Below are 25833 nucleotides of genomic sequence, written 5' to 3'. Positions count from 1 at the left end.
ATAGTTGAGTCAGTAGTTACACCATAATAAAATATAGTTGAGTCAGTAGTTACACCATAATAATATATAGTTGAGTCAGTAGTTACACCATAATAATATATAGTTGAGTCAGTAGTTACACCATAATAATATATAGTTGAGTCAGTAGTTACACCATAATAATATATAGTTGAGTCAGTAGTTACACCATAACAATATATAGTTGAGTCAGTAGTTACACCGTAATAATATATAGTTGAGTCAGTAGTTACACCGTAATAATATATAGTTGAGTCAGTAGTTACACCATAACAATATATAGTTGAGTCAGTAGTTACACCGTAATAATATATAGTTGAGTCAGTAGTTACACCGTAATAATATATAGTTGAGTCAGTAGTTACACCGTAATAATATATAGTTGAGTCAGTAGTTACACCATAATTATACACCCTAGATTCTACTTAGCCAACATATTTCAATGTTTTAAGATTCCAAGGACCATTTAGTATTTGATTCTGAATTTTAGGACCCCTGTATTATTTATATTTTTTTATGAAACATTGAATTTGGCCTTACTGCTATTAGCCCATAGAAACACATAGAACAACATAATCATACATGGCAAACATATAGTGAAAAAATATATCAAAAGGAATACGGTTTTGAAGTGTCTGTTCTATATCTGAGAGATATACTGGAAGAAAGCTGAGGAAATGATTATATATATTTTTTACCCATAATTAACAATTCTTTTGTTGTTGACACTAAAGTACTTATATACTTCCATAAATATTTAATCCTGGTACTGGGTTACCTTCAGACAAGTATTGTTCAGTTGGTTAATTAAACTATCAATTGGTTAACTTTCCAGTTCTAGGTTCAGTTACGAAGATGAACAGGCCTACAGAATAAAGTTATCATGAGGCCCATGGACCCCAGCAAAAATGTACTTTAATTTATCTCCAGACGTTATATTTACACTGAGGTGTTTTACCATGTTCTTTTCAGGACAACAGTGCTACAGACAGAGCACAAAGCAATTTGACAGAAACAGTTGCATTCATGAGTTTTATATTAATCTCAAACGCCAATCAAGAAAACAAGGTCCTCCAAGCAAAACCTCACAACAATGAATTTATAAGAATTATGTAAGTACTGTATGTAAGAATGCTCAGTGGTAAATGAAAATCCATCTAGTCGGTGACAACTGTGTGGAGTTTGTAGTTTGTGACAGCAAATATGTGAGCTTATTACAATATCATAGACACTATGTTTTGGGTTTTCCTATGATCTTCTCTGTAGAAGAACGAACCCGTTACCTTCTAACGACTCTTTTATTTCTAGTGAGTAAAACAGGTTACATGTGCATGTTTGTTGGAGTCTCAGCTTTTCATAGATGGGTCAAATTCGTTCGGACTCTACAGATGTTTTTGTGAGAAGTGTGTTTGTATGTGTGTCATTGGGGGGGCAGGCCCCAGAGAGACAGCAGTACACCCAGCAGCCAGCAACAGCTCTGGACCAGCACCCTGTCAGCTGAACACGGCAACAAGTCATCTGGAGACACATAACAACAACAGCAGCAGGGTTAGACACAAACACTTGCTACACCCTCTATATATCACATGCTTTTCATTAATGTGAGATCAATTCACTGTCTCACACACACACACACACACACACACACACACACACACACACACACACACACACACACACACACACACACACACACACACACACACACACACACACACACACACACACACACACACACACACACACACAGATACTCTTTCTCTTTCTCTCTATCTCTTTCTCTCTCTCTATCTTTCTCTCTCTCTATATCTCTCTCTCTCTCTCTCTCAGCCTCACTTTTTTCTATGATGACAGAGGCGATGTTCTTGGAAATCTTGCAAATGAAGGTTGTGTGTGTGTGTGTGTTGGTGAGTGTGTGTGTGTGGGTGTCTGCGTTCAGCGTCAGCCGGTATCCGTAGGGCTCCAGTTGTTCCACGTAGCTACGGTCACGGTAACGCACATCAGGGGCGGAGCCAGACACGTTGGTGTTGACGACAGTCTCCACGGTTCCCGTTGACACGGAGAACTCATAACTGTTGATCTGATTGGCTCTGGCAGACAGATAGAACTCAACTGTTGATCTGATTGGCTGTGACGGACAGTATTATTGATAGAATAATAGAAACAAGATAATTTATATAAAAAGATAGATATATACTACTGTAGATACAATAGATAGATAGATAGATAGATAGATAGATAGATAGATAGATAGATAGATAGATAGATAGATAGATAGATAGATAGATAGATAGATAGATAGATAGATAGATAGATAGATAGATAGATAGATAGATAGATAGATAGATAGATAGATAGATAGATAGATAGATAGATAGATAGATAGATAGATACCTGGGTTCCACATGACAGTCTACTCTCAGATCTCCATCCTCTTCCTCACACACTGAGACCAGCTCACAACGGACCACATTCCACAGCACTGTGTGTTAGAGAGCGATAGAGAGAAAATTATAGATTAAATATACATATTTACATACAGTGCCAGAAAGTACTCCTTGACTTATTCCACATTTTGTTGTGTTACAGCCTGAATTTGGAATGGATTCAATAGATGTTTTTCTCACCCATCTACACACAATACCCAATAATGACAAAGTGAAAATTAAATACAGAAATATCTCATTTACATAAGTATTCACACCCCTGATTCAAAACGTGTTAGGATCACCTTTGGCAGCAATTACAGAGTCTTTCTGGGTAAGTCTCTAAGAGCTTTGCACACCTGGATTGCAAAATATTAGCATATTATTATATATTTTTTTGAATCAAACTGTCAAGATGGCTGTTGATCATTGCTAGACAGCTATTTTCAAGTCTAGCCATAGATTTTCAAGCCAATTTACACTACTGTTCAAAAGTTTGGGGTCACTTAGAAATGTCCTTGTTTTTGAAAGAAAAGCTAATTTTTTGTCCATTAAAATAACATCAAATTGATCAGAAATACAGTGTAGAGATTGTTAATGCTGTAAATTGCTATAGTAGCTGGAAACGGCTGTCACGGTCGCTGGAAGCATAACCAACGTGCAGCGTGATCTGGGTTCCAATCTTTATTAATATAAAGTAAGTGAACCAAACAACAAAACAATAAAGACTAAACGATACGTGACGACAATGGAGTGCTAACATGCAACTACACATAAACAATATCCCACAAAACACAGGTGGAAAAAATGCTACTTAAATATGATCCCCAATTAGAGACAACGATTACCAGCTGCCTCTAATTGGGAATCATACAAAATCACCAACATAGAAAAACAAAACTAGAACCCCACATAGAAATAATAAACTAGACTAAACCCCCAGCCACGCCCTGACCTACTCTACCATAGAAAATAAGGGCTCTCTATGGTCGGGACGTGACAACGCTGATTTTTTATGGAATATCTATATAGGCTTTTAGAGGCCCATTATCAGCAACCATCACTCCTGTGTTCCAATGCCACATTGTGTTAGCTAATCCAAGTTTATCATTTTAAAAGGCTAATTGATCAATAGAAAACCCTTTTGCAATTATGTTAGCACAGCTGAAAACTGAGACTACTATTTAATGAAGCTGCCAGTGGAGAACTTGTGAGGCGTCTGTTTCTCAAACTAGACACTCTAATGTACTTGTCCTCTTGCTCAGTTGTGCACCGGGGTCTCCCTCTCCTTTTTGTTTTCTAGTTAGGTCCAGTTTGCGCTGTTCTGTGAAGGGAGTAGTACACAGTTGTTCGAGATCTTCAGTTTCTTGGCAATTTCTCGCATGGAATAGCCTTCATTTCTCAGAACAAGAATAGACTGATGAGTTTCAGAAGAAAGTCCTTTGTTTCTGGCCATTTTGAGCCTGTAATTGAACCCACAAATGTTGATAATCCAGATACTCAACTAGTCTAAAGAAGGACAGTTTTATTGCTTCTTTAATAAGGTTTTCAGCTGTGCTAACATAATTGCAAAAGGGTTCTCTAATGATCAATTAGCCTTTTAAAATGATAAACTTGGATTAGCTAACGCAACGTGCCATTGGAACACAGGAGTGATGGTTGCTGATAATGGGCCTCTGTACGTCTATGTAGATATTCCATTAAAAATCTGCCGTTTCCAGCTATCAGTCATTTACAACATTAACAATGTCTACACTGTATTTCTGATCAATTTGATGTTATTTTAATGGACAAAAAATAGCTTTTCTTTCAAAAACAAGGACATTTCTAAGTGAAACTTTTGAATAATAGTGTAAGTCAAAACTGTAACTAGGTCACTCAGAAACATTCAATGGCATCTTGGTAAGCAACTCCAGTGCATATTTGGCCTTGTGTTTTAGGTTATTGTCCTGCTGAAAGGTGAATTTGTCTCCCACTGTCTGTTGCAACGCAGACTGAATCAGGATTTCCTCTAGGATTTTGCCTGTGCTAACTCTACTCCGTTTCTTTTTATCCAGAAAAACTCCCTCGTCCTTGCCAATGACAAGCATACCCAAAACATGATGCAGCCACCACCATGCTTGAAAATATTAAGGGTTCTACTCAGTGATGTGTTGTGTTGGATTTGCCCCAAATTTAACGATTTGTATTCAGGACATAAAGATAATTTCTAGGATTTTTTTTTGCAGTTTTGCTTTAGTGCCTTATTTTAATTTAACCTTTGTTTAACTCAGCAAGCCAGTTAAGAACAAATTCTTATATACAATGACGGCCTAGGAACTGTCTTGTTTAAGGGTAGAATGACATTTATACCATGTCAGCTCAGGGATTCGATCTAGCAACCTTTTGGTTACTGGCCCAACGCTCTAACCATTAGGCTACCTGCCGCCCCTATTAGTCTGTACAGGCTTTCTTCTTTTCACTCTGTCATTCATGTTAGTATTGTGGAGTAACTACAATGTTGTTTATCCATCCTCAGTAATCTCCTCTCACAGCCATTAAACTCTGTAACTGTTTTAAAGTCACCATTGGCCTCGTGGGGAAATCCCTGAGTGATTTCCTTCCTCTCCAGTAACTGAGTCAGGAAGGACGTCTGTGTCTTTGTAGTGACTGGATCTATTGATACACCATCCAAAGTGTAATTAATAACCTCACCATCATTAAGTTTGCAGGCGACACAACAGTGGTAGGCCTGATCACTGATGAAGATGATACAGCCTACAGGGTGGAGGTCAGAGGTGGACAACAACCTATCCCTCAATATCAGCAAGACAAAGGATCTGATTGTGGACTACAGGAAACGGAGGGCCAAGCACACCCCCTTCCACATTGATGGGGCTGTAGTGGAGCGGTCCGAGAGATTCAAGTTCCTCTGTGTCCACATAACTAAGGATCTATCATGGTCCAAACACACCAACACAGTCATGAAGAGTGCACGAGAATGCCTCTTCCCCTTCAGGAGGATGAAAATATTTGGCATGAGCCCTCAGATCCTCAAAAGGTTCTACAGCTGGGCCATTCAGTGCATCTTGACTGATTGCATCCCCACTTGGTATGGCAATTGCTTGGTATCCGACCGCAAGATACTACAGAGGGTGATATGGACGGGCTGAGCTCCATGTCATCCAGGACTTCAACACCAGGCAGTGTCGGAGGAAGGAAAATTGTCAAAGACCCCAGCCCCCCAAGCCATAAGACTGCTGTACATTTAATCAAATGGCTACCCGGACTATTTGCCTTGACCCATTTTTGCACTGACGCTTTTGCACTGACTCTATGCACCCTGACTCTACCCACACATTCACACATACTACATTGACAATCCAAAATACAGTGCATTCGTAAAGTATTCAGACCCCTTGACTTTTTCGACATTTTGTTAAGTTACAGCATTATGCTAAAATGGATAAAATAAATAAAAATCCTCATCAATCTACACACAATACCCCGTAATGACGAAAACAGTTTTTTCTTAATGTTTGCAATGTTATATATATATATATTTTGGGGGGAAAACCAATACCTTATTTACATAAGTATTCAGAACCTTTGCTCAGACTCGAAATTGAGCTCAGGTGGATCCTGTTTCCATTGATCATCTTTGAGATGTTTCTACAACTTGATTGGAGTCCACTTGTGGTAAATTCAATTGATTGAACATGATTTGGAAAGGCGCAAATCTGTCTATATAAGGTCCCACAGATGACCGTGCATGTAAGAGCAAAAAACAAGCCATGAGGTCGAAGGAATTGTCCATAGAGCTCCGAGACAAGATTGTGTAGAGGCACAGATCTGGGGTACAAAAAATGTCTGCACAAATTAAAGGTCCCCAAGAACACAGTGGCCTCCATCATTCTTAAATGGAAGATGTTTGGAACCACCAAGACTCTTCCTAGAGCTGGCCGCCCGGCCAAACTGAGAAATCGGGGGAGAAGGCCCTTGGTCAGGGAGGTGACCAAGAACCCGATGGTCTCTCTGACAGAGCTCCAGAGCTCCATCTCTCCTCTGTGGAGATGGGAGAACCTTCCAGAAGGAAAACAATCTCTGCAGCACTCCACCAATCAGGCCTTTATGATAGAGAGGCCACTCCTCAGTTAAAGGCACATGACAGCTCGCTTGAAGTTTGCCAAAAGGCAACTAAAGACTCTCAGACCATGTGAAACAAGATTCTCTGGTCTGATGGAACCAAGATTGAACTCTTTGGCCTGAATGCCAAGTGTCACGTCTGGCACCATCCATACGGTGAAGCATGGTGGTGGCAGCATCACGTCTGGAGGAAACCTGGCACCATCCATACGGTGAAGCATGGTGGTGGCAGCATCACGTCTGGAGGAAACCTGGCACCATCCATACGGTGAAGCATGGTGGTGGCAGCGTCACCTCTGGATGAAACCTGGCACCATCCCTACGGTGAAGCATGGTGGTAGCAGTTTTTCAGCGGCAGGGACTGGGAGACTAGTAAGGATCGAGGGAAAATGAACAGAGCAAAGTACAGAGAGATCCTTGATGAAAACCTGCTCCAGTGCACTCAGAACCTCAGACTGGGGCGAAGGTTCCCCTTCCAACATGACAACGACAATCAGGATAGATAATAAACAGAGTAGCAAAAGCATATGTGAAGAGAGTGAAAGAACAGGGATCTGATGAAGGGCCTTCAGCTGTTGGTGGTGGGGACATGGGAGGTATTTGGAAGGCTGTTGCTGCAAAACAGGAAGTGGGAAGCACAACGTTCGAGTTTACATAAATACTCTCCAAGAAGCATGCTAATTGGTTGAAAAAAAATAGTGATTATTGCACGAGTAAGCCCGTAGGTTAATCAGCAAGCGTGGAGGAATTGCCTTGCCGTGCTCTTAAGCTGAAGTTAAAAGGGGAATGACATTCCACATACTTGCTAATAGTAAAGGAGGAGGAAAGACGTGACGCTATGATGATGAGGTAACATTATAAACACTACCATATAAATACCTTATATGCTGATTACACATGGGATAAACAAACGTACAGCCAATAACACAATAGACAAATCTATATACAGTGTGTGCAAATGAGGTAAGATAAGGGAGGTAAGGCAATAAATAGGTCATAGTGGCGATAATTACAATTTAGCATTAACACTGGAGTGATAGATGTGCAGAAGATGATGTGCAAGTAGAGATACTGGGGTGCAAAGGAACAAAAAATAAATAACAATATGGGGATGAGGTAGTTGCGTGGGCTATTTACAGATGGGCTGTGTACAGGTGCAATGATCGGTAAGCTGCTCTGACAGCTGATGCTTAAAGTTAGTGAGGGAGATAGAAGTCTCCAGCTTCAGTGATTTTTGCAATTTGTTCCAGTCATTGGCAGCAGAGAACTGGAAGGAAAGGTGGACAAAGGAAGTGTTGGCTTTGGGGATGACCAGCGAAATATACCTGCTGGAGCGTGTGCTACAGGTGGGTGTTGGTATGGTGACCAGAGAGCTGAGATAAGGCAGGGCTAACCTCTACCGCTTCTCTCTCCCGGATCCGGGATCCTCCTCATCAAAAAAGCTGACTAGCATAGCCTAGCCTAACGGGACAGTGTTTTAAATAGCAAAAACGTATAGATGACCTGGAGCCAGTGGGTTTGGCGACGAATATGTAGTGAGGGCCAGCCAACGAGAGCATACAGGTTGCAGTGGTGGGTAGTATATGGAGCATTGGTGACAAATGGATGGCACTGTGATAGACTACATCCAATTTGCTGAGTAGTGTTGGAGGCTATTTTTTAAATGACATCGCCGAAGTCCAGGATTGTTAGGATAGTCCGTTTTTTGAGGATATGTTTGGCAGCATGAGTGAACAATGCTTTGTTGCGAATTAGGAAGCCGATTCTAGATTTAATTATGGATTGGAGATGCTTAATGTGAGTCTGGAGGGAGAGTTTACAGTCTAACCAGACACCTAGGTATTTGTAGTTGTCCACATATTCTAAGTCAGAACCGTCCAGAGTAGTGACGCTAGTCGGGCGGGCGGGTGCGGGCAGTGATTGGTTGAAGAGCATGCACTTAGTTTTACTATTATTTAAAAGCAGTAGGAGGCCACGGAAGGACTGTTGTATGGCATTGAAGCTCGTTTGGAGGTTTGTTAGCACACAGTGTCCAAAGAAGGGCCAGAAGTACACAGAACGGTGTCATCTGCGTAGAGGTGGATCAGAGAATCACCAGCAGCAAGAGCGACATCATTGATATATACAGAGGAAAGAGTCGGCCCGAGAATTGAACCCTGTGGCACCCACATAGAAACTGCCAGAGGTCCGGACAACAGGCCCTCCGATTTGTCACACTGAACTCTATCTGAGAAGTAGTTGGTGAACCAGGCAAGGCAGTCATGAGAGAAGCCAAGGCTGTTGAGTCTGCCGATAAGAATGTGGTGATTGACAGAGTCGAAAGCCTTGGCCAGGTCGATGAAGACGGCTGCACAGTACTGTCTTTTATCGATGGCGGTTATGACATCGTTTAGGACCTTGAGTGTTGCTGAGGTGCACCCATGACCAGCTCTGAAACCAGATTGCATAGTGGAGAAGGTAAGGTGAGATTCAAAATGGTCGGTGATCTGTTTGTTAACTAGGCTTTTGAAGATTTTAGAAAGGCAGGGTAGGATGGATATAGGTCTATAACAGTTTGGGTCTAGAGTGTCTCCCCCTTTGAAGAGGGGCTTTCCAATCTTTGGGGATCTCAGACGATACGGAAGAGAGGTTGAACAGGCTAGTGATAGGGGTTGCAACAATTTCGGCGGATCATTTTAGAAAGAGATGGTCCAGATTGTCTAGCCCAGATGATTTGTATGGATCCAGATTTTGCCGCTCTTTCAGAACATCTGCTGTCTGGATTTGGGCGAAGGAGAAGCGGGGGGACTTGGGCAAGTTGCTGCAGGGGGTGCAGAGCTGTTGGCCGGGGTAGGGGTAGCCAGGAGGAAAGCATGGCCAGCCATAGAAAAATGCTTATTGAACATTTCAATTACAGTGGATTTATCAGTGGTGACAGTGGTTCCTAGCCCCAGTGCAGTGGGCAGCTGGGAGGAGGTGCTCTTATTCTCCATGGACTTTACAGTGTCCCAAAACGTTTTGGAATTAGTGCTACAGGGTGCAAATTTCTGTTTGAAAAGCTAGCCTTTTCTTTCCTAACTGGCTGAGTATATTGGTTCCTGACTTCCCTGAAAAGTTGCAAATCCCTGTGGCTTTTCGATGCTAATGCAGAACGCCACATTATGTTTTTGCGCTGGTCAAGGGCAGTCAAGTCTGGGGTGAACCAAGGGCTATATCTGTTCTTAGTTCTACATTTTTTGAATGGGGCATGCTTATTTAAGATGGTGAGGAAAGAACTTTTGAAGAGCAACACGGCATCCTCTACTGACGGAATGAGGTCAATATCCTTCCAGGATACCCGGGCCAGATTGATTAGCAAGTCCTGCTCGCTGAAGTGTTTTAGGGAGTGTTTGACAGTTTGACATCAGCACAGCAGGTATTTATATAGTAGTGTTTATTAGCTTACCTCGTCAGCATAACAGGTATTTATATAGTGGTGTTATAATGTTACCTCATCATCAGAGCAGGTATTTATATAGTAATAATTTACGAAGCGCGCCTACACTGATACCCGTTATAATATCAGGAGATTCAAATGAGGATACACATGTCTCACCTCCTAGAACTACTCCACAGATCAACAGAGACCTCATGATGGAACTGGTACACCTGGAGACACAGAGAGAAACACAGAGAGAGATACAGAGAGAGAGAGAAGGATGTTATTTCTTCTTAGCCCATCAGGGTCATTCCCTCTGGTGTTGCTATAGTAACAGCTACAGGGTCACTTTGAAAATGAACCACACTCACCAGTCTGGTACAAATGTAAAGGACATCATGAATATAATGACGCCGGAGGAGATGGCTGCCGTTTTACGAACCAATTGTGCTATTGTGTGTGTTTTTTTGCATTATTTGTAACTTATTTTGAACATAATGTTTCTGCCACCGTGTGTTATGACCAGAAAGAGCTTCTGGATATCAGGACAACGATTACTCACCCCGTACTGGGCAATACTTTTACTTCAATGAGTCAGACAGGAATGATTTACTTCAGACGCCTGACAAGGCCCTCATTCCTGTCATTCGTAAGAGAAAGAGACGAAGATCGAGGTGCCTTGTAAGGCTCCAACGCCGAGCGGGTAATCTCCCTTTACCATCGGTCCTATTAGCCAACGTACAATCAATGGAAAATAAAATAGACAAACTATCAAAACGATCACGTATTTTCTACCAATGAGACATTAAAAAACGGTAATATCTTATGTTTCACTGAGTCGTGGCTGAACGGCGACATGAATAACATACAGCTGGCGGGTTTTACGCTTTCCGGCAGGATAGAACAGCGGCCTCAAGGGTGTTTATTTGTAAACAACAGCTGGTGCACGAAATCTAAGGTAATCTTGGGGTTTTCTCGCCTGAGGTAGAGTATCTCATGATAAGCTGTTGACCATATTATTTACCAAGAGAGTGTTCATCTATATTTCTTCGTAGCTGTAATTAACAACCACAATCCGATGTTGCCACTAAGACCGCACTCAATGAGCTGTATACGGCCATAAGCATACCAGACGAGCAAATTACTTCTATGCTCGCTTCAAGGCAAGTAACACTGAAACATGCATGCGAGCATCAGCTGTTCCGGACGACTGTGTGATCACGCTCTCCGTAGCCGATGTGAGTATGACGTTTAAAAAGTTCAACATTCACAAGGCCGCAGGGCTAGATGGATTACCAGGACGTGTACTCCGAGCATAAGCTGACCAACTGGCAAGTGTCTTCACTGACATTTTCAATCTGTCCCTGACTGAGTCTGTAATACCAACATGTTTCAAGCAGACCACCATAGTCCCTGTGCCCAAGAACACCAAGGTAACGTGCCTAAATGACCACCGACCTGTGGCACTCACATCTGTAGCAATGAAGTGCTTTGAAAGGCTGGTCATGGCTCACATCAACACCACCATTATCCCAAAAACCCTAGACCCACTCCAACTTGCATACCACCCCAACAGATCCACAGATGGTGGAATCTCTATTGCACTCAACGCTGCCTTTTCTCACCTGGACAAAAGGAACACCTATGTGAGAATGCTGTTCACTGACTACAGCTCAGCGTTCAACACCATAGTGCCCTCAAAGCTCATCACTAAGCTAAGGACCCGGGGACTAAACACCTCCCTCTGCAACTGGATCCTGGACTTCCTGACGGGCCGCCCCCAGGTGGTAAGGGTAGGTAACAAAACATCTGCCACGCTGATCCTCAACACGGGGGCCCCTCAGGGGATCGTGCTCAGTCCCCTCCTGTACTCCTTGTTCACTCATGACTGCATGGCCAGGCATGACTACAGCACCATCATCAAGTTTGCCGATGACACAACTGTGGTAAGCCTCATCTCCAACAACGAGAAGACAGCCTGTAGGGAGGAGGTCAGGGAACTTGCCGTGTGGTACCAGGACAACAACCTCTCCCTCAATGTGATCAAGACAAAGGAGATGATTGTGGACTACAGGAAAAGGAGGACCGAGCACGCCCCCATTCTCATCGACGGGGCTGTAGTGGAGCAGGTTGAGAACTTCAAGTTCCTTGGTGTCCGAATCACCAACAAATTATCATGGTCCAAACACACTAAGACAGTCATGAAAAGGGCACGACAAAATCTATTCCCCATCAGGAGACTGAAAAGATTTGGCATGACCCTCAAAAGGTTCTACAGCTGCACCGTCGAGGGCATCCTGACTGGTTGGATCACTGCCTGGTATGAAAACTGCTCGGCCTCCGACCGCAAGGCAATACAGAGAGTAATGCGTACAGCCCAGTACTACACCTGGGCCAAGCTTCCTGCAATCCAGGATTTCTATGTCAGAGGAAGGTCCTAAAAACTGTCAAAGACTCCAGCCACCTTAAAAATAGACTGTTCTCTCTGCTACAGCACAGCAAGTGGTACCAGAGCATGTGACAAATAAAATTTAATTTGATTTGTTTTGGCCAGTCTGGTAAACATGTAAAGGTTGTCTCCAGTCTGGTACACATGTAAAGGTTGAATCCAGTCTGGTACACATGTAAAGGTTGAATCCAGTCTGGTACACATGTAAAGGTTGTCACCAGTCTGGTACACACGTAAAGATTATCACCAGTCTTGTAAACATGTAAAGGTTGTCACTAGTCTGGTACACATGTGAAGGTTGTCTCCAGTCTGGTAAACATGCAAAGGTTGTCACCAGTCTGGTGCAAATGTAAAGAACATTACCAGTCTGGTACACATGTAAAGGTTGTCTCCAGTCTGCTGCACATGTAAAGGACATCAGCAGTCTGGTACACATGTAAAGGTTGTCTCCAGTCCCAGTTCTTCCATGGCCAGCATACTCACCAGACATGCCACCCATTGAGCATGTTTGGGATGCTCTGGATTGACGTGTACAACAGTGTGTTCCAGTTCCCACCAATATCCAGCATCTTCGCACAGCCATTGAAGATGAGTGGGACAATATTCCACAGGTCACAATCAACAGCCTGATCAACTCTATGCGAAGGAGATGTGTCATGATGCTTGAGGCAAATGGTGGTCACACCAGATGCTGACTGGTTTTCTGATCCAAGCTCCTACCTTTTTAAGGTATCTGTGACAAACAGATGCATATATGTATTCCCAGTCATGTCAAATCCATATATTAGGGCCTAATTTATTTATTTAAATTGACTGATTTCCATATGAACTGTAACTCAGTAAAATCCCTGAAATTGTTGTGTTTATCATTTTGTTCAGTGTATTAGACCTAACAAACTTCATTCCTAATGAACTGTATTTATTAATGTTGCATAGGCTTATATTTTGTCAAGTTTAAAAAAAATCTCGACTTGCTTTTTGACTGCGAAAGTGATCTTGACTGAAAAGTTTAGTGACCACTACCTAATTTACAGTAACAGTCAAAAGTTTGGACACACCTACTCATTCCAGGGTTTTTCTTTATTTTACTATTTTCTACATTGTAATATAATAGTGAAGACATCACAACTGTGAAACAACACATATGGAATCATGTCGTAACCAAAAACAAATATATTGTATATTTCAGATTCTTCAAATTTGCCACCCTTTGCCTTGATGACAGCTTTGCACACTCTTGGCATTCTCTCAACCAGCTTCATGAGGTAGTCACCTGGAATGCATTTAAATTAATAGGTGTGCCTTGTTAAAAGTTAATTTGTGGAATTTCTTTCCTTCTTAATGTGTTTGAGTCAATCAGTTGTGTTGTGTCAAGGTAGGGGTGGTAAACAGAAGTTAGCCCTATGCTTGTGTTTCTAGCTCTAAGAGTGCAGTAATACTGTTACAAACCCCTTTGGCCCTGCATTCTAGGGGGGATGGAAACGAGACCCGTAACATATCTCATGCAAATCATAACAGTGAAAAGGAACAGTGAGAACTAAAAACAATAGACAACCTTTGGGGGGGGGGGGGGGGGGGGACTGAGCTGGACCCAAGGAAAGAACTAATACATGTTTTTTTTTAACTAAGCTAGTCTTGCCTGCTTCAAGAACAGCTAGCTAACAAACCAATAAAATACAGTGGGTGGTCCGCCCAGTTCTAACTAGGGTACTTGTCCCCTTTTCCCACCAACAAACAAACAGTCATACACCACAACAATACATACTCACATAATAACAGACAAATGGGACATGTAGGCACAAAAACAAAAGAGAGATCGCTCCAGAGACAACTGATTGGGTTTCTTTTAAACCAAGGGAAAGGATGTGATTGGGTAAGGGAAAAGGAGCAGTTGTGTCTTCAGATTGGCGACTGATTGGCGACTGATGACTGCCACCTGTGACTAGGGCAGAAGGAGAGAAAACAAACACACACAGGATACCTGTATCCGTAACAAATACCTAACAGTAATATCTAACCATTTCACAACAATACACACAAATCTAAAGAAAAGGAATGGAATTAAAACTTCTTCAGGCTAGGGTCTATTTTTCTCCATTTCCGCCTGATTGACATGCCCAGAGTAAACTGTCTATTGCTCAGGCCCTGAAGCCAGGCTATGCATATAATTGGTACCATTGGAAGGAAAACACTCTGAATTTATAGAAATGTTAAAATAATGTAGGAGACTATAACACAATAGATATGGTAGGAGAAAATCCAAAGAAAAACCAACCAGATTTCTTTTTGAGAGCCCATGCTCTCCATTAGAACGTATAGGGAAAAAATTGAATCTAGCTCCCAGTATGCAATTCCTATGGCTTCCACTGGATGTCAGTAGTCTTTGTTCAAGGTTTCAGGCTTGTTTCTTCCCAAACGAGGAAGAATTATGAGTATTAGTACTGGGACTTAGAGTTGGAAATCAGTCTATGCGAGCGCGGCGAAGAGTACTCGCACCTGCTAATATCGTTTACCTTATGAACATACTTCTTTCCTTATGAAATATTATAGTTTTAATTACATTTTAGGGTACCTGAGGATAAAATATAAACGTATTTTGACTTGTTGAAACAAAGTTTAGCGGTAACTTTTTGGATTCTTTTCTCTGTATGTTGAATGAGTGGATTACTCAAATCGATGGCGCCAACTAAACTGACTTTTTGGGATATAAAGAAGGATTTTAACTAACAAAACAACACTACATGTTGTAGCTGGGACCCTTTGGATGACAAATCAGAGGAAGATTTTCAAAAAGTAAGTGAATATTTAATCGCTATTTGTGAATTTATGAACCTGTGTTGGTGGAAAAATATTTTGATGTGGGGCACTGTCCTCAAACAATCGCATGGCATTCTTTTCGCTGTAAAGCATATTGTAAATCGGACAGTGCAGTTAGATTAACAAGAATTTAAGCTTTAAACCGATATAAGACACTAGTATGTTCCTATATGTTTAATATCCATAATTTTTATGATTATTTATTTGAATTGCGTGGCCTCCAGTGTCACCGGAAGTTGTCCCGCCTATTAAGAATATATAAATATTGGGCGAGCAATGTCAGAGCGGCATAGATTTAGATACAGTAGAATAGGATAGAATACAGTATATACATATGAGATGAGTAATGCAAAATATGTAAACATTATTAAAGTGCCTAGTGTTCCATTAATAAAATGGTCAGTAATTCCACATGTATGTAGGTGGCGTGACGCGACTACCATTAACATGATGACTGTTATTTTATAAAATGTTTAAAATTTTAATGTTTAATGTTCTATGTTTAAAAATTGTGATTAAATTAATCATTTAACAATTAATTCATTAGTAACTTGGGGCACCGCGGAAAAAGTCTGTTTAATGAGTTACCGTTTCTCAAATGAACTCAAGACTATATCAAAATATATCATTATCATACCAGTCATCCATTAATAATTTCCTCATATCAGTCTCATTCTGAATGTCGTTGACCTTATAATTCTGCACGAACCCTAACCTAAATGATGATTCAAGAAAACACAAATTGGCTTAATTATTTATTTACTAACTAACTACATAACCACACAGAAAAACATAAACACTCACACAGTATAGGTTATATTGATTATTAACATAATGCATTAAACCGGTCCCAAGTGGACTAACAAAGCATGGCAGTTTGGTTATAACAAAATGGAGAATTCCTGAAAGAGAGGGAAAGGGAGCGACAAAGGAATTCAACTGTCGGGACATTTGTAAGCTACACTCACGGAAATACAAATACATAGCACCCTAATAACCACTTATTCAGAAAAGGAATGCAATACATATTTACACGAAGCTGTCCTTGATCGTCGTGGTTGTAAGACTATGGTTTGTCCACCGGAGGTCACAATGTATTTTGTAGTGCTTCTTAGGTTGTTGTGGTTGTTAGAATGGATAGATCAGATGTACCAATGGTTGTTTGATGAGATCTTCCTTGTGTCTTTGGTCAAAGTTCTAGACTTTCATATACAGTGGTTACTGACTGGATAAAACTTTATATGAAATACAATTTCTCATTTAGAAGGCTAAAATCACATTGCTATCTTTTCACAAATATTTTCATATTTAATTATTTAAGTTGTACAACATTTAGATGTAAATCCAATAACTAGGATGTGTACAGTTGTCTTGTTATACCATCCTTAAAGACAAAATAAAACAACAAATGACATGACATGATCCCCACCAACCATTTCCCAATCAGGTTAACTTCTTGGCGCTACGGATCCTGTTACAGGGATCATTTTCCTAAACAACCACTGAATTGCAGAGCGCCAAATTCAAAAATAATCCAAAAAATATTTATAATCATGCAATCACAAGTGAAATATACCAAAACACAGCTTAGCTTGTTGTTAATCCACCTATCGTGTCAGATTTTTAAAAATATGCTTTACAGCGAAAGCAATCCAAGCGTTTGTGAGTGTATCAGTCAATGCTAGAACAGTTAGCCTTAAATTAGCTTGGTCACGAAAGTCAGAAAAGCAATAAAATTAATCGCTTACCTTTGTTAATGTTTGTACTCACGAGACTCCCAGTTACACAATAAATGTTATTTTTGTTCGATGAATATTAGTTTTATAACAAAAAAACGCCATTTGGGTTGCGCGTTATGTTCAGAAAACCACAGCCTCGTTCCGTTCCTGAAAGGCAGACAAATTCCAAAAAGTATCCGTAATGTTCGTAGAAACATGTCAAACGTTTTTTATAATCAATCCTCAGGTTGTTTTTAACATACATAATCGATAATATTTCAACCGGAGGATAACCTACTCAATAAAATAGAGAAGAAAAATGTCGAGCTACCCCTCTCGCGCGCAGGAACTAATCAAAGGACACCTGACTCGTTTTGAAAAATCTCACACATTTTTCAAAATAAAAGCCTGAAACTATGTCTAAAGCCTGGTCACAGCCTGAGGAAGCCATCGGAAAAGGAATCTGGTTGATACGCCTTTAAAAGGAGGAGGGGCAGGCAACAGAACAGGTTTTATTTATTTTTTTAAAGCACTTCCGGGTTGGATTTCCTCAGGTTTTCGCCTGCAGAATCAGTTTTGTTATACTCAGACAATATTTTGACAGTTTTGGAAACTTTGGAGTGTTTTCTATCCTAATCTGTAAATTATATGCATATTCTACGATCTGGGCCTGAGAAATAGTCAAGTTACGTTGGGAACGTTATAAAAAAAAATAAAAAAAAATCTGGCCCCTAGCGTCAAGAAGCTCTGGTACAGTAGTAGAAGGAGTTGGGGTTTGATGCTCTGGTACAGTAGTAGAAGGAGTTGGGGTTTGATGTTCTGGTACAGTAGTAGAAGGAGTTGGGGTTTGATGCTCTGGTACAGTAGTAGAAGGAGTTGGGGTTTGATGTTCTGGTACAGTAGTAGAAGGAGTTGGGGTTTGATGTTCTGGTAAAGTAGTAGAAGGAGTTGGGGTTTGATGTTCTGGTACAGTAGTAGAAGGAGTTGGAGTTTGATGCTCTGGTACAGTAGGAGAAGGAGTTGGGGTTTGAGGTTTGATGCTCTGGTACAGTAGTAGAAGGAGTTGGGGTTTGATGCTCTGGTACAGTAGGAGAAGGAGTTCGGGTTTGATGTTCTGGTACAGTAGTAGAAGGAGTTGGGGTTTGATGCTCTGGTACAGTAGTAGAAGGAGTTGGGGTTTGATGTTCTGGTAAAGTAGTAGAAGGAGTTGGGGTTTGATGTTCTGGTACAGTAGTAGAAGGAGTTGGGGTTTGATGTTCTGATACAGTAGTAGAAGGAGTTGGGGTTTGATGTTCTGGTACAGTAGAAGAAGGAGTTGGAATTTTTATTCCGAGATATTTGAATGAAGGAACCATTTCGATGGCCTCTCCATTGATGAAGATAGGGCAATCACAGTTTATATTTTTTTCCTGAAGTCGTTTGTTATTTATTTTGTTTTTGAGACGTTGAGATCCAGGTAGTTATTGCAACTGAATTTCGTGACGGATTATTGATATTGCTGGAAGGTACATTACACGTTTTCTAATTGTGTGTACTGTTAGCTAGCTAGGGACAGGATGGCTGACTCATTAGAGTACTTGACTAAGAATGCAACCCTTTGGCACGACAATGTTGGTGATGCGCACAGAAGAAAGGGTGTTTTATATCCTCACGGCCTGAGGGCTGCCATTTAACAAGTTGTGGATCCAGTGTATGATGGTGGGAGATGCATGCAGGTTAATGAGATGGATCTGGATCGTAGTGTGCTGTTGGAGCGTGTTGAAGGCAGAGATGAACTCCACAAACAGGATTCGTGCATCATTTCTCGTTCCCTACAGTGTTCCAGGAGTCTTTGCAGCATGCAGACCACAAAATCCTCCATTCCTCTCCCTGCTTTGTAAGCAAACTGTTAGGAATAAAGGGAGGAGTGAACGGTTAGGGTTTGGCTGGGGTAGGCTGGAGTGAACGGTAGGAAGTAGGATGTTAAAAACCTCTTGGCTCACGGATCCCTTTAACGGGATCTTTTTCGTAAACAACCACTGAATTGCAGAGCGCCAAATTAAAAAAAAATACTAAAAATATTTATTTTCATGAAATCACAAGTGAAATATACGAAAACACAGCTTAGTTTTGTTGTTAATCCACCTATCGTGTCAGATTTTGAAAATATGCTTTACAGCGAAAGCAATCCAAGCGTTTGTGAGTTTATCGATCACTAGACAAAACATTACGAACAGCTAGCAGCAATGTAGATTGGTCACGAAAGTCAGAAAAGCAATAAAATGAATCGCTTACCTTTGATGATCTTCTGATGTTTGCACTCACGAGACTCCCAGTTACACAAATGTTCCTTTTGTTCGATAAATATAATTTTTATATCCAAAAACCTCCATTTGGTTGGTGCGTTATGTTCAGAAATCAACAGGATCCAGCAGTCATGAATGGAAGACGAAAATTCCAAATAGTATCCGTAAAGTTCGTAGAAACATGTTAAACGTTTTTTATAATCAATCCTCAGGTTGTTTTTAACATAACTAATCGATCATATTTCAACCGGACGGTAAACTATCAATACTAGAGAGAAAGAAAATGTCGAGCAACAACTTTCACACGCAGGAACTAATCAAAGGACACCTGGCCATCCACTGACGCGTTTTGATAAATCTCGCTCATTTTTCAGAATAAAAGTTTGAACCCTAACCCTAACCCTAACCCTGTTCACAACCTGTGGAAGCCATTGGAAAAGGAATCTGGTTGATATCCCTTTAAATGGAGGATAGGCAGGCAATGGAACAGGGATTTTTCAAAATAAGAGCCACTTCCGGGTTGGATTTCCTCAGGTTTTCGCCTGCAAAATCAGTTCTGTTATACTCACAGACAATATTTTGACAGTTTTGGAAACTTTAGAGTGTTTTCTATCCTAATCTGTCAATTATATGCATATTCTAGCATCTGGGCCTGAGAAATAGGCTGTTTACATTGGGAACGTTATTTTTCCAAACATAAAAATTCTGCCTCCTAGCGTCAAGAAGTTAAGAACCAGTCTTTCGAAGTATTTCATGATCAGTGACATGAGAGCAACAGGTTGGTAATGGTTGAACTCAGTCAGGGGAGATTTTTTGGGATTGGGGACTATGGTAGATGTTTTCCATAGGGTGGGGATAGCAATAGGTCAAACAGTCAGTCCATAACATAAGGAGACATGAAATGTTACGTGGTTATACAGCATTTCTGAGATCTTTATACAAAATGCTGTCTGACAGCTAGATCCAGGATTCATACAGGTTCATATTCAATGTATCATTTAACTGATTAATGCTTCATATATGTTATAATGATAACTTACACTGCCATAAATGCAAAGACAGAAAAGTAATGTTTTATATCACACGATTTTCAACAAATCTGTCAAGACACCAACCATGATAAAGGGTTAAAACTAGGTTTTAAATAAACTTGTGAATTTGATTGAATATAGCTATGATCCTCCTTATATCTTAAAGGTAATGACATGAAAATACTGGCAGATAATTATCAACAGTGTAGGAAATCCTCACTTGTACCCTAGTTTATAGAAAGACCCTGATACAAATACCGGTCATTGAAATTATAAAATAATTTGTGAGTCACAACATGCAAGCGATCAGTCATTCATTCATTGCTAAGATCATTGATCTCCTGAACAAGATATCGATTTAACATTCTTTCTGAGCCATCAAATGTTTGGATACACTGGTAAAGTCTTGTTAGCTAGCTAACTGAACAAAGTGCAAACAAATGGTTGGCGGCCCGCGACATGGTTTATGAAGACAAACATGTGGCCCGCCAATGGAAGATAAAAACAAAGCATTATATCTTTTGAATGGTTTTTGATAGAAACAATCAGTTTTCTCTGTAGTAATGGTGAAACCATGGCAGTCACAAATCTGCAACGCTTTTTCTGTCTATGGCACTCGGAGGCAGCGATACAGCAAAGCATAATCATTAAAACTGTGTTTTTTTCTAAGCACACTTGTGCTCCCAAATGAAACTTCCAGGTTGCACAGCAAAATATTTAGAAGCATGTGCAACCAAAATGGTTGCAGTTTAGAGGCCTGTCCTCATATGCCACACATACACCCTACCAGATGAAACAGCAGGCCTCCCGTCAGCAATACATTATTGATACAATACTAGAATACAGCACACACCCTACCTACAGCACACACCCTGTCTCCCTCCCCCTCTCTCTCACTCCCTCCTCCTCTCTCACACCCCCTCTGTCTCCCTCTTCTCTAGATTTAGCCTTTAACTGCTTTAATTAAACTAGCCTGTCTCTCTGCTGATTTAGCCTTTAACTGCTTTAGCTAAACTAGCCTCGCTCTCTCTTGATTCAGCATTTAACTGCTTTAGTTAAACTAGCCTGTATCTCTCTCCTGATTTAGCATTTCCTACTAGCATATAGTATTTGTTCTCTCTAGCATGGCCATCTAGCATCATGCCTGTCCTCTCTAGTTCCGCCTTTTAGCACATTCCATACTCTACACCAGTTCTGCACTGTCCAAAACACGGTTTCACAGGACAGAGTTTGGGAAACGGTCAAAGACAGGAAAGGCAAGGAACATACCTGAACTGTGGTTGTGTCCTCTGGAACCCAAACATCCCGTCTCGTGCTCGACAGGCTTCCTGTTAATCTCGTCTCTGGACTGTGTTCTGTGGCGCTGGCTGATGGTGAATCTCAGTGTGTTGGTAGAGCTGTGATAGTAGTGGTGGTGACGTTATATGCTGCTTTTTTTTAATAGCTGCAGCCTGGGCTGGAGCACTGCAGACTGCTCAGGAGAGAAGAGAGGGAGGGAGAGTGCTGATTCGTCTCTCTCCTCTGCAGTGACTCAGCCAAGGACACCAGCCAGTACAGGTGGATCACAGAACGTTATCAGCTCCTCTCCCTTCTTTTCCTATCCTCTCTTCATCCCAATCTCCTTGAGGTGAGAGGAGTGAGGACGCGAGGAGTATGCAATTGAGATTGTCCCCTAGTCCCGTCCCGCGCTAGCCCAGAATATAAAAAAATGGCCATTGAGATGTCTCCATTCTCTACCGTCTTGGGGGAACACTCTCCACGGGGCGGGGGTGATAAGCAGGCTAGAGCGGCCCCGCCCCTACCAGAAAAAATGAGGGAGTGGGATGCCTCACATTCTCTATCGTCTCTGACATGAACTATTATGTTTTGACTCAGAAGCCACCTTTGATTCTAAACTGCAGTTTCAGCTCAGCCAATAGGTGGCAGCATATCACCACAACAACAATACACTCTTAGAAAAAAAAGTTCCTTATAGAAACAAAAACGATTATATCGCTTGCTTCATGTATGGAACCCCCAAAAGTTCTACAGTACATAAAACCATTTTATAGGGTTCTTTGAGCAGAACCCTAGAGGTTCTTCTTCACTGAACCAAAATGGTTCCATATAGAACCCTGCATGGTGCCATTTATGAAATATGGCTAATTACTATTAAAGAATAATATTTTTTGCTAAGATATAATTTAATAAACAACTAAATAATGGACAAAAGAAAACCAGCATTGTTTTTTAAATTTGTTACTATATGCAAATATAGTTTGGAAATATGGTGACCAGGGAGGCATCTCTTTGTTTGAATGACGGCCCACGTCAACTCTGTCTGACTTCTTTACAATACATATACTTAGTTACAGTAAACAACAAAGATGTGTCCTCAACACCCTCAAACAGTGGACCTCATACATACAGCTGAGACAAGCTGCAGTAGATCATCCCTGGATGGAGGGCATGTTGTGGAATTAAGGGCCGTGCTCAACAGTAGTGGAATATTTTGAGGATGTGAAACCAGCAGCCCTCCAGTGGTCAGATCAATTCCACCAGTTTTTTTTTTCTTCTAGTGCACGTTCTGGGAGTCGAACTGGCAACCTTTCGGCCACAGGTCCAACTCCTTAGCCGCTGGCAACCATCAGTGCAGTTTGGGTTGTTGCCTGACTGGTTCCAGAGAAGAAGAAAAAAGGAGCTATAACAGTTAATCTGCCAAAACGAAGACAAAACACTATGAGTGTACAAAACATTAGGAACATTAGGAACTTTCCATGACAAAGACAGACCAAGTGAATCTAGGTGAAAGCTTTGATCCCTTGTTAATGTCACTTGTTAAATCCACTTTTAAATCCAATTTTCCTTGGAAAATAACTAATTTGCTGTGATCTATTGTCAGGCTATGTCATAATAGTATTCTAATTACTAATTCTATAGGCAGTCCACTGTCTGTCTCTCACAACAGTCTCTCTTATATTCTGTCCGCTGCCCAGTATTCAGGTATGTCCCTACCCCATTGCAGTTGACATTTAAAGAGGTTAAGGTTACATTAGGGATTTGGTTATGTGTAAGGTTAGGGTAAGGGTTAAGGTTAGGGTTATGGTTTAGGGTAGGGAAATTCAAATCAAATCAAATCACATTTTATTAGGTCACATGCGCCGAATACAACAGGTGTAGACCTTACAGTGAAATGCTTACTTACTAGCCCCTAACCAACAATGCAGTTCAAAAAATACGAATAAGAAACAAAAGAAGCAAGTAGTTAAAAACAGTAAAATAACAATAGCGAGACTATGTACAGTTGAAGTCGAAAGTTTACATACACTTAGGTTGGAGTCATTAAAACTTGTTTTTTCAAAAACTCCACACATTTCTTGTTAACAAACTATAGTTTTGGCAGTCAGTTAGGACATCTGCTATGTGCATGACACAAGTAATTTTTCCAACAATTGTTTACAGACAGATTAATTCACTTATAATTCACTGTGTCACAATTCCAGTGGATCAGAACTTTACATACACTAAGTTGACTGTGCCTTTAAACAGCTTGGAAAATTCCAGAAAATTATGTCATGGCTTTAGAAGCTTCTGATAGGCTAATTGACATCATTTGAGTCAATTGGAGGTATACTTGTGGATGTATTTCAAGGCCTACCTTCAAACTCAGTGCCTCTTGCTTGACATCATGGCAAAATCTAAAGAAACCAGCCAAGACCTTAGGAAACAAATTGTAGACCTCCACAAGTCTTGTTCATCCTTGGGAGCAAATTCCAAATGCCTGAAGGTACCACGTTCATCTGTACAAACAATAGTACGCAAGTAGAAACACCATGGGACCACGCAGCCGTCATACCGCTCAGGAAGGAGACGCGTTCTGTCTCCTAGAGATGAACGTACTTTGGTGCAAAAAGTGCAAATCAATCCCAGAACAACAGCAAAGGACCTTGTGAAGATTCTGGAGGAAACAGGTACAAAAGTATCTATATCCACAGTAAAACGAGTCCTATATCGACATATCCTGAAAGGCCGCTCAGCAAGGATTCCACTGCTCCAAAACCGCCATCAAAAAGCCAGACTATGGTTTGCAACTGCACATGGGAACAAAGATCCTACTTTTTGGAGAAATGTCCTTTGGTCTGATGAAACAAAAATAGAACTGTTTGGTCATAATGACCATCGTTATGTTTGGAGGAAAAAGGGGGAGGCTTGCAAGCCGAAGAACACCATCCCAACCGTGAAGCACGGGGGTGGCATCATGTTGTGGGGGTGCTTTGCTGCAGGAGGGACTGGTGCACTTCACAAAATAGATGGAATCATGAGGGAGGAAAATTATGTGGATATATTGAAGCAACACCTCAAGACATCAGTCAGGAAGTTAAAGCTTGGTCGCAAATGGGTCTTCCAAATGGACATTGACCCCAAGCATACTTCCAAAGTTGTGGCAAAATGGCTTAAGGACAACAAAGTCAAGGTATTGGAGTGGCCATCACAAAGCCCTGACCTCAATCCTACAGACAATTTGTGGGCAGAACTGAAAAGGTATGTGCGAGCAAGGAGGCCTACAAACCTGACTCAGTTACACCAGCTCTGTCAGGAGGAATGCGCCACAATTCACCCAAATAATTGTGGGAAGCTTGTGGAAGGCTACCCAAAACGTTTGACCCAAGTTAAACAATTTAAAGGCAATGCTACCAAATACTTATTGAGTGTGTGTGAACTTCTGACCCACTGGGAATGTGATCATCATTCTCTTGACTATTATTCTGACATTTTACATTCTTAAAATATAGTGGTGATCCTAACTGACGTAATACAGGGAATTTTTACTAGGATTAAATGTCAGGAATTGTGAAAAACTGAGTTTAAATGTATTTGGCTAAGGGGTATGTAAACTTTCGACTTCAACTGTACAGGGGTTACCAATACAGAGTCAATGTGTGGGGGCACCAGTTAGTCAAAGTAGTTGAGGTAATATGTAAATGTAGGTAGAGTTATTAAAGTGACTATGCATAGATAATAACAGAGAGTAGCAGCGGCGTAAAAGGGGGTGGCAATGCTAATAGTCTGGGTAGCCATTTGATTAGATGTTCAGGAGTCTTATTTTTATCTTATTTTTTTACCTTTATTCAACTAGTCATTTAAATAGGCTGTACAGCACTCTGGGGGTTTAGGCTGGGTTTCTGTACAGCACTCTGGGGGTTTAGGCTGGGTTTCTGTACAGCACTCTGGGGGTTTAGGCTGGGTTTCTGTACAGCACTCTGGGGGTTTAGGCTGGGTTTCTGTACAGCACTCTGGGGGTTTAGGCTGGGTTTCTGTACAGCACTCTGGGGGTTTAGGCTGGGTTTCTGTACAGCACTCTGGGGGTTTAGGCTGGGTTTCTGTACAGCACTCTGGGGGTTTAGGCTGGGTTTCTGTACAGCACTCTGGGGGTTTAGGCTGGGTTTCTGTACAGCACTCTGGGGGTTTAGGCTGGGTTTCTGTACAGCTCTCTGGGGGTTTAGGCTGGGTTTCTGTACAGCACTCTGGGGGTTTAGGCTGGGTTTCTGTACAGCACTCTGGGGGTTTAGGCTGGGTTTCTGTACAGC

General features: G+C 41.2%; 1 protein-coding gene across 1 annotated transcript; it reads right to left on the bottom strand.

Moving 5' to 3' along the window:
• Window positions 1-1036: 1036 nt before the first annotated feature.
• Window positions 1037-22010, bottom strand: LOC139537987 (uncharacterized). The gene is made up of 5 exons (XM_071339918.1): window positions 21536-22010; window positions 10144-10196; window positions 2413-2500; window positions 1855-2108; window positions 1037-1536 (listed from the first exon to the last, which is right to left on the bottom strand). Exons 1-5 carry the CDS (start codon window positions 21568-21570, stop codon window positions 1439-1441), a joined length of 528 nt encoding a protein of 175 aa, XP_071196019.1. The 5' UTR covers window positions 21571-22010; the 3' UTR covers window positions 1037-1438.
• Window positions 22011-25833: the final 3823 nt, after the last annotated feature.

This window comes from Salvelinus alpinus, chromosome 13, assembly GCF_045679555.1.
Source record: "Salvelinus alpinus chromosome 13, SLU_Salpinus.1, whole genome shotgun sequence".
In the NCBI taxonomy this organism is placed as follows: domain Eukaryota; kingdom Metazoa; phylum Chordata; class Actinopteri; order Salmoniformes; family Salmonidae; genus Salvelinus; species Salvelinus alpinus.
This window is presented reverse-complemented; position numbering and strand designations above follow the sequence as displayed.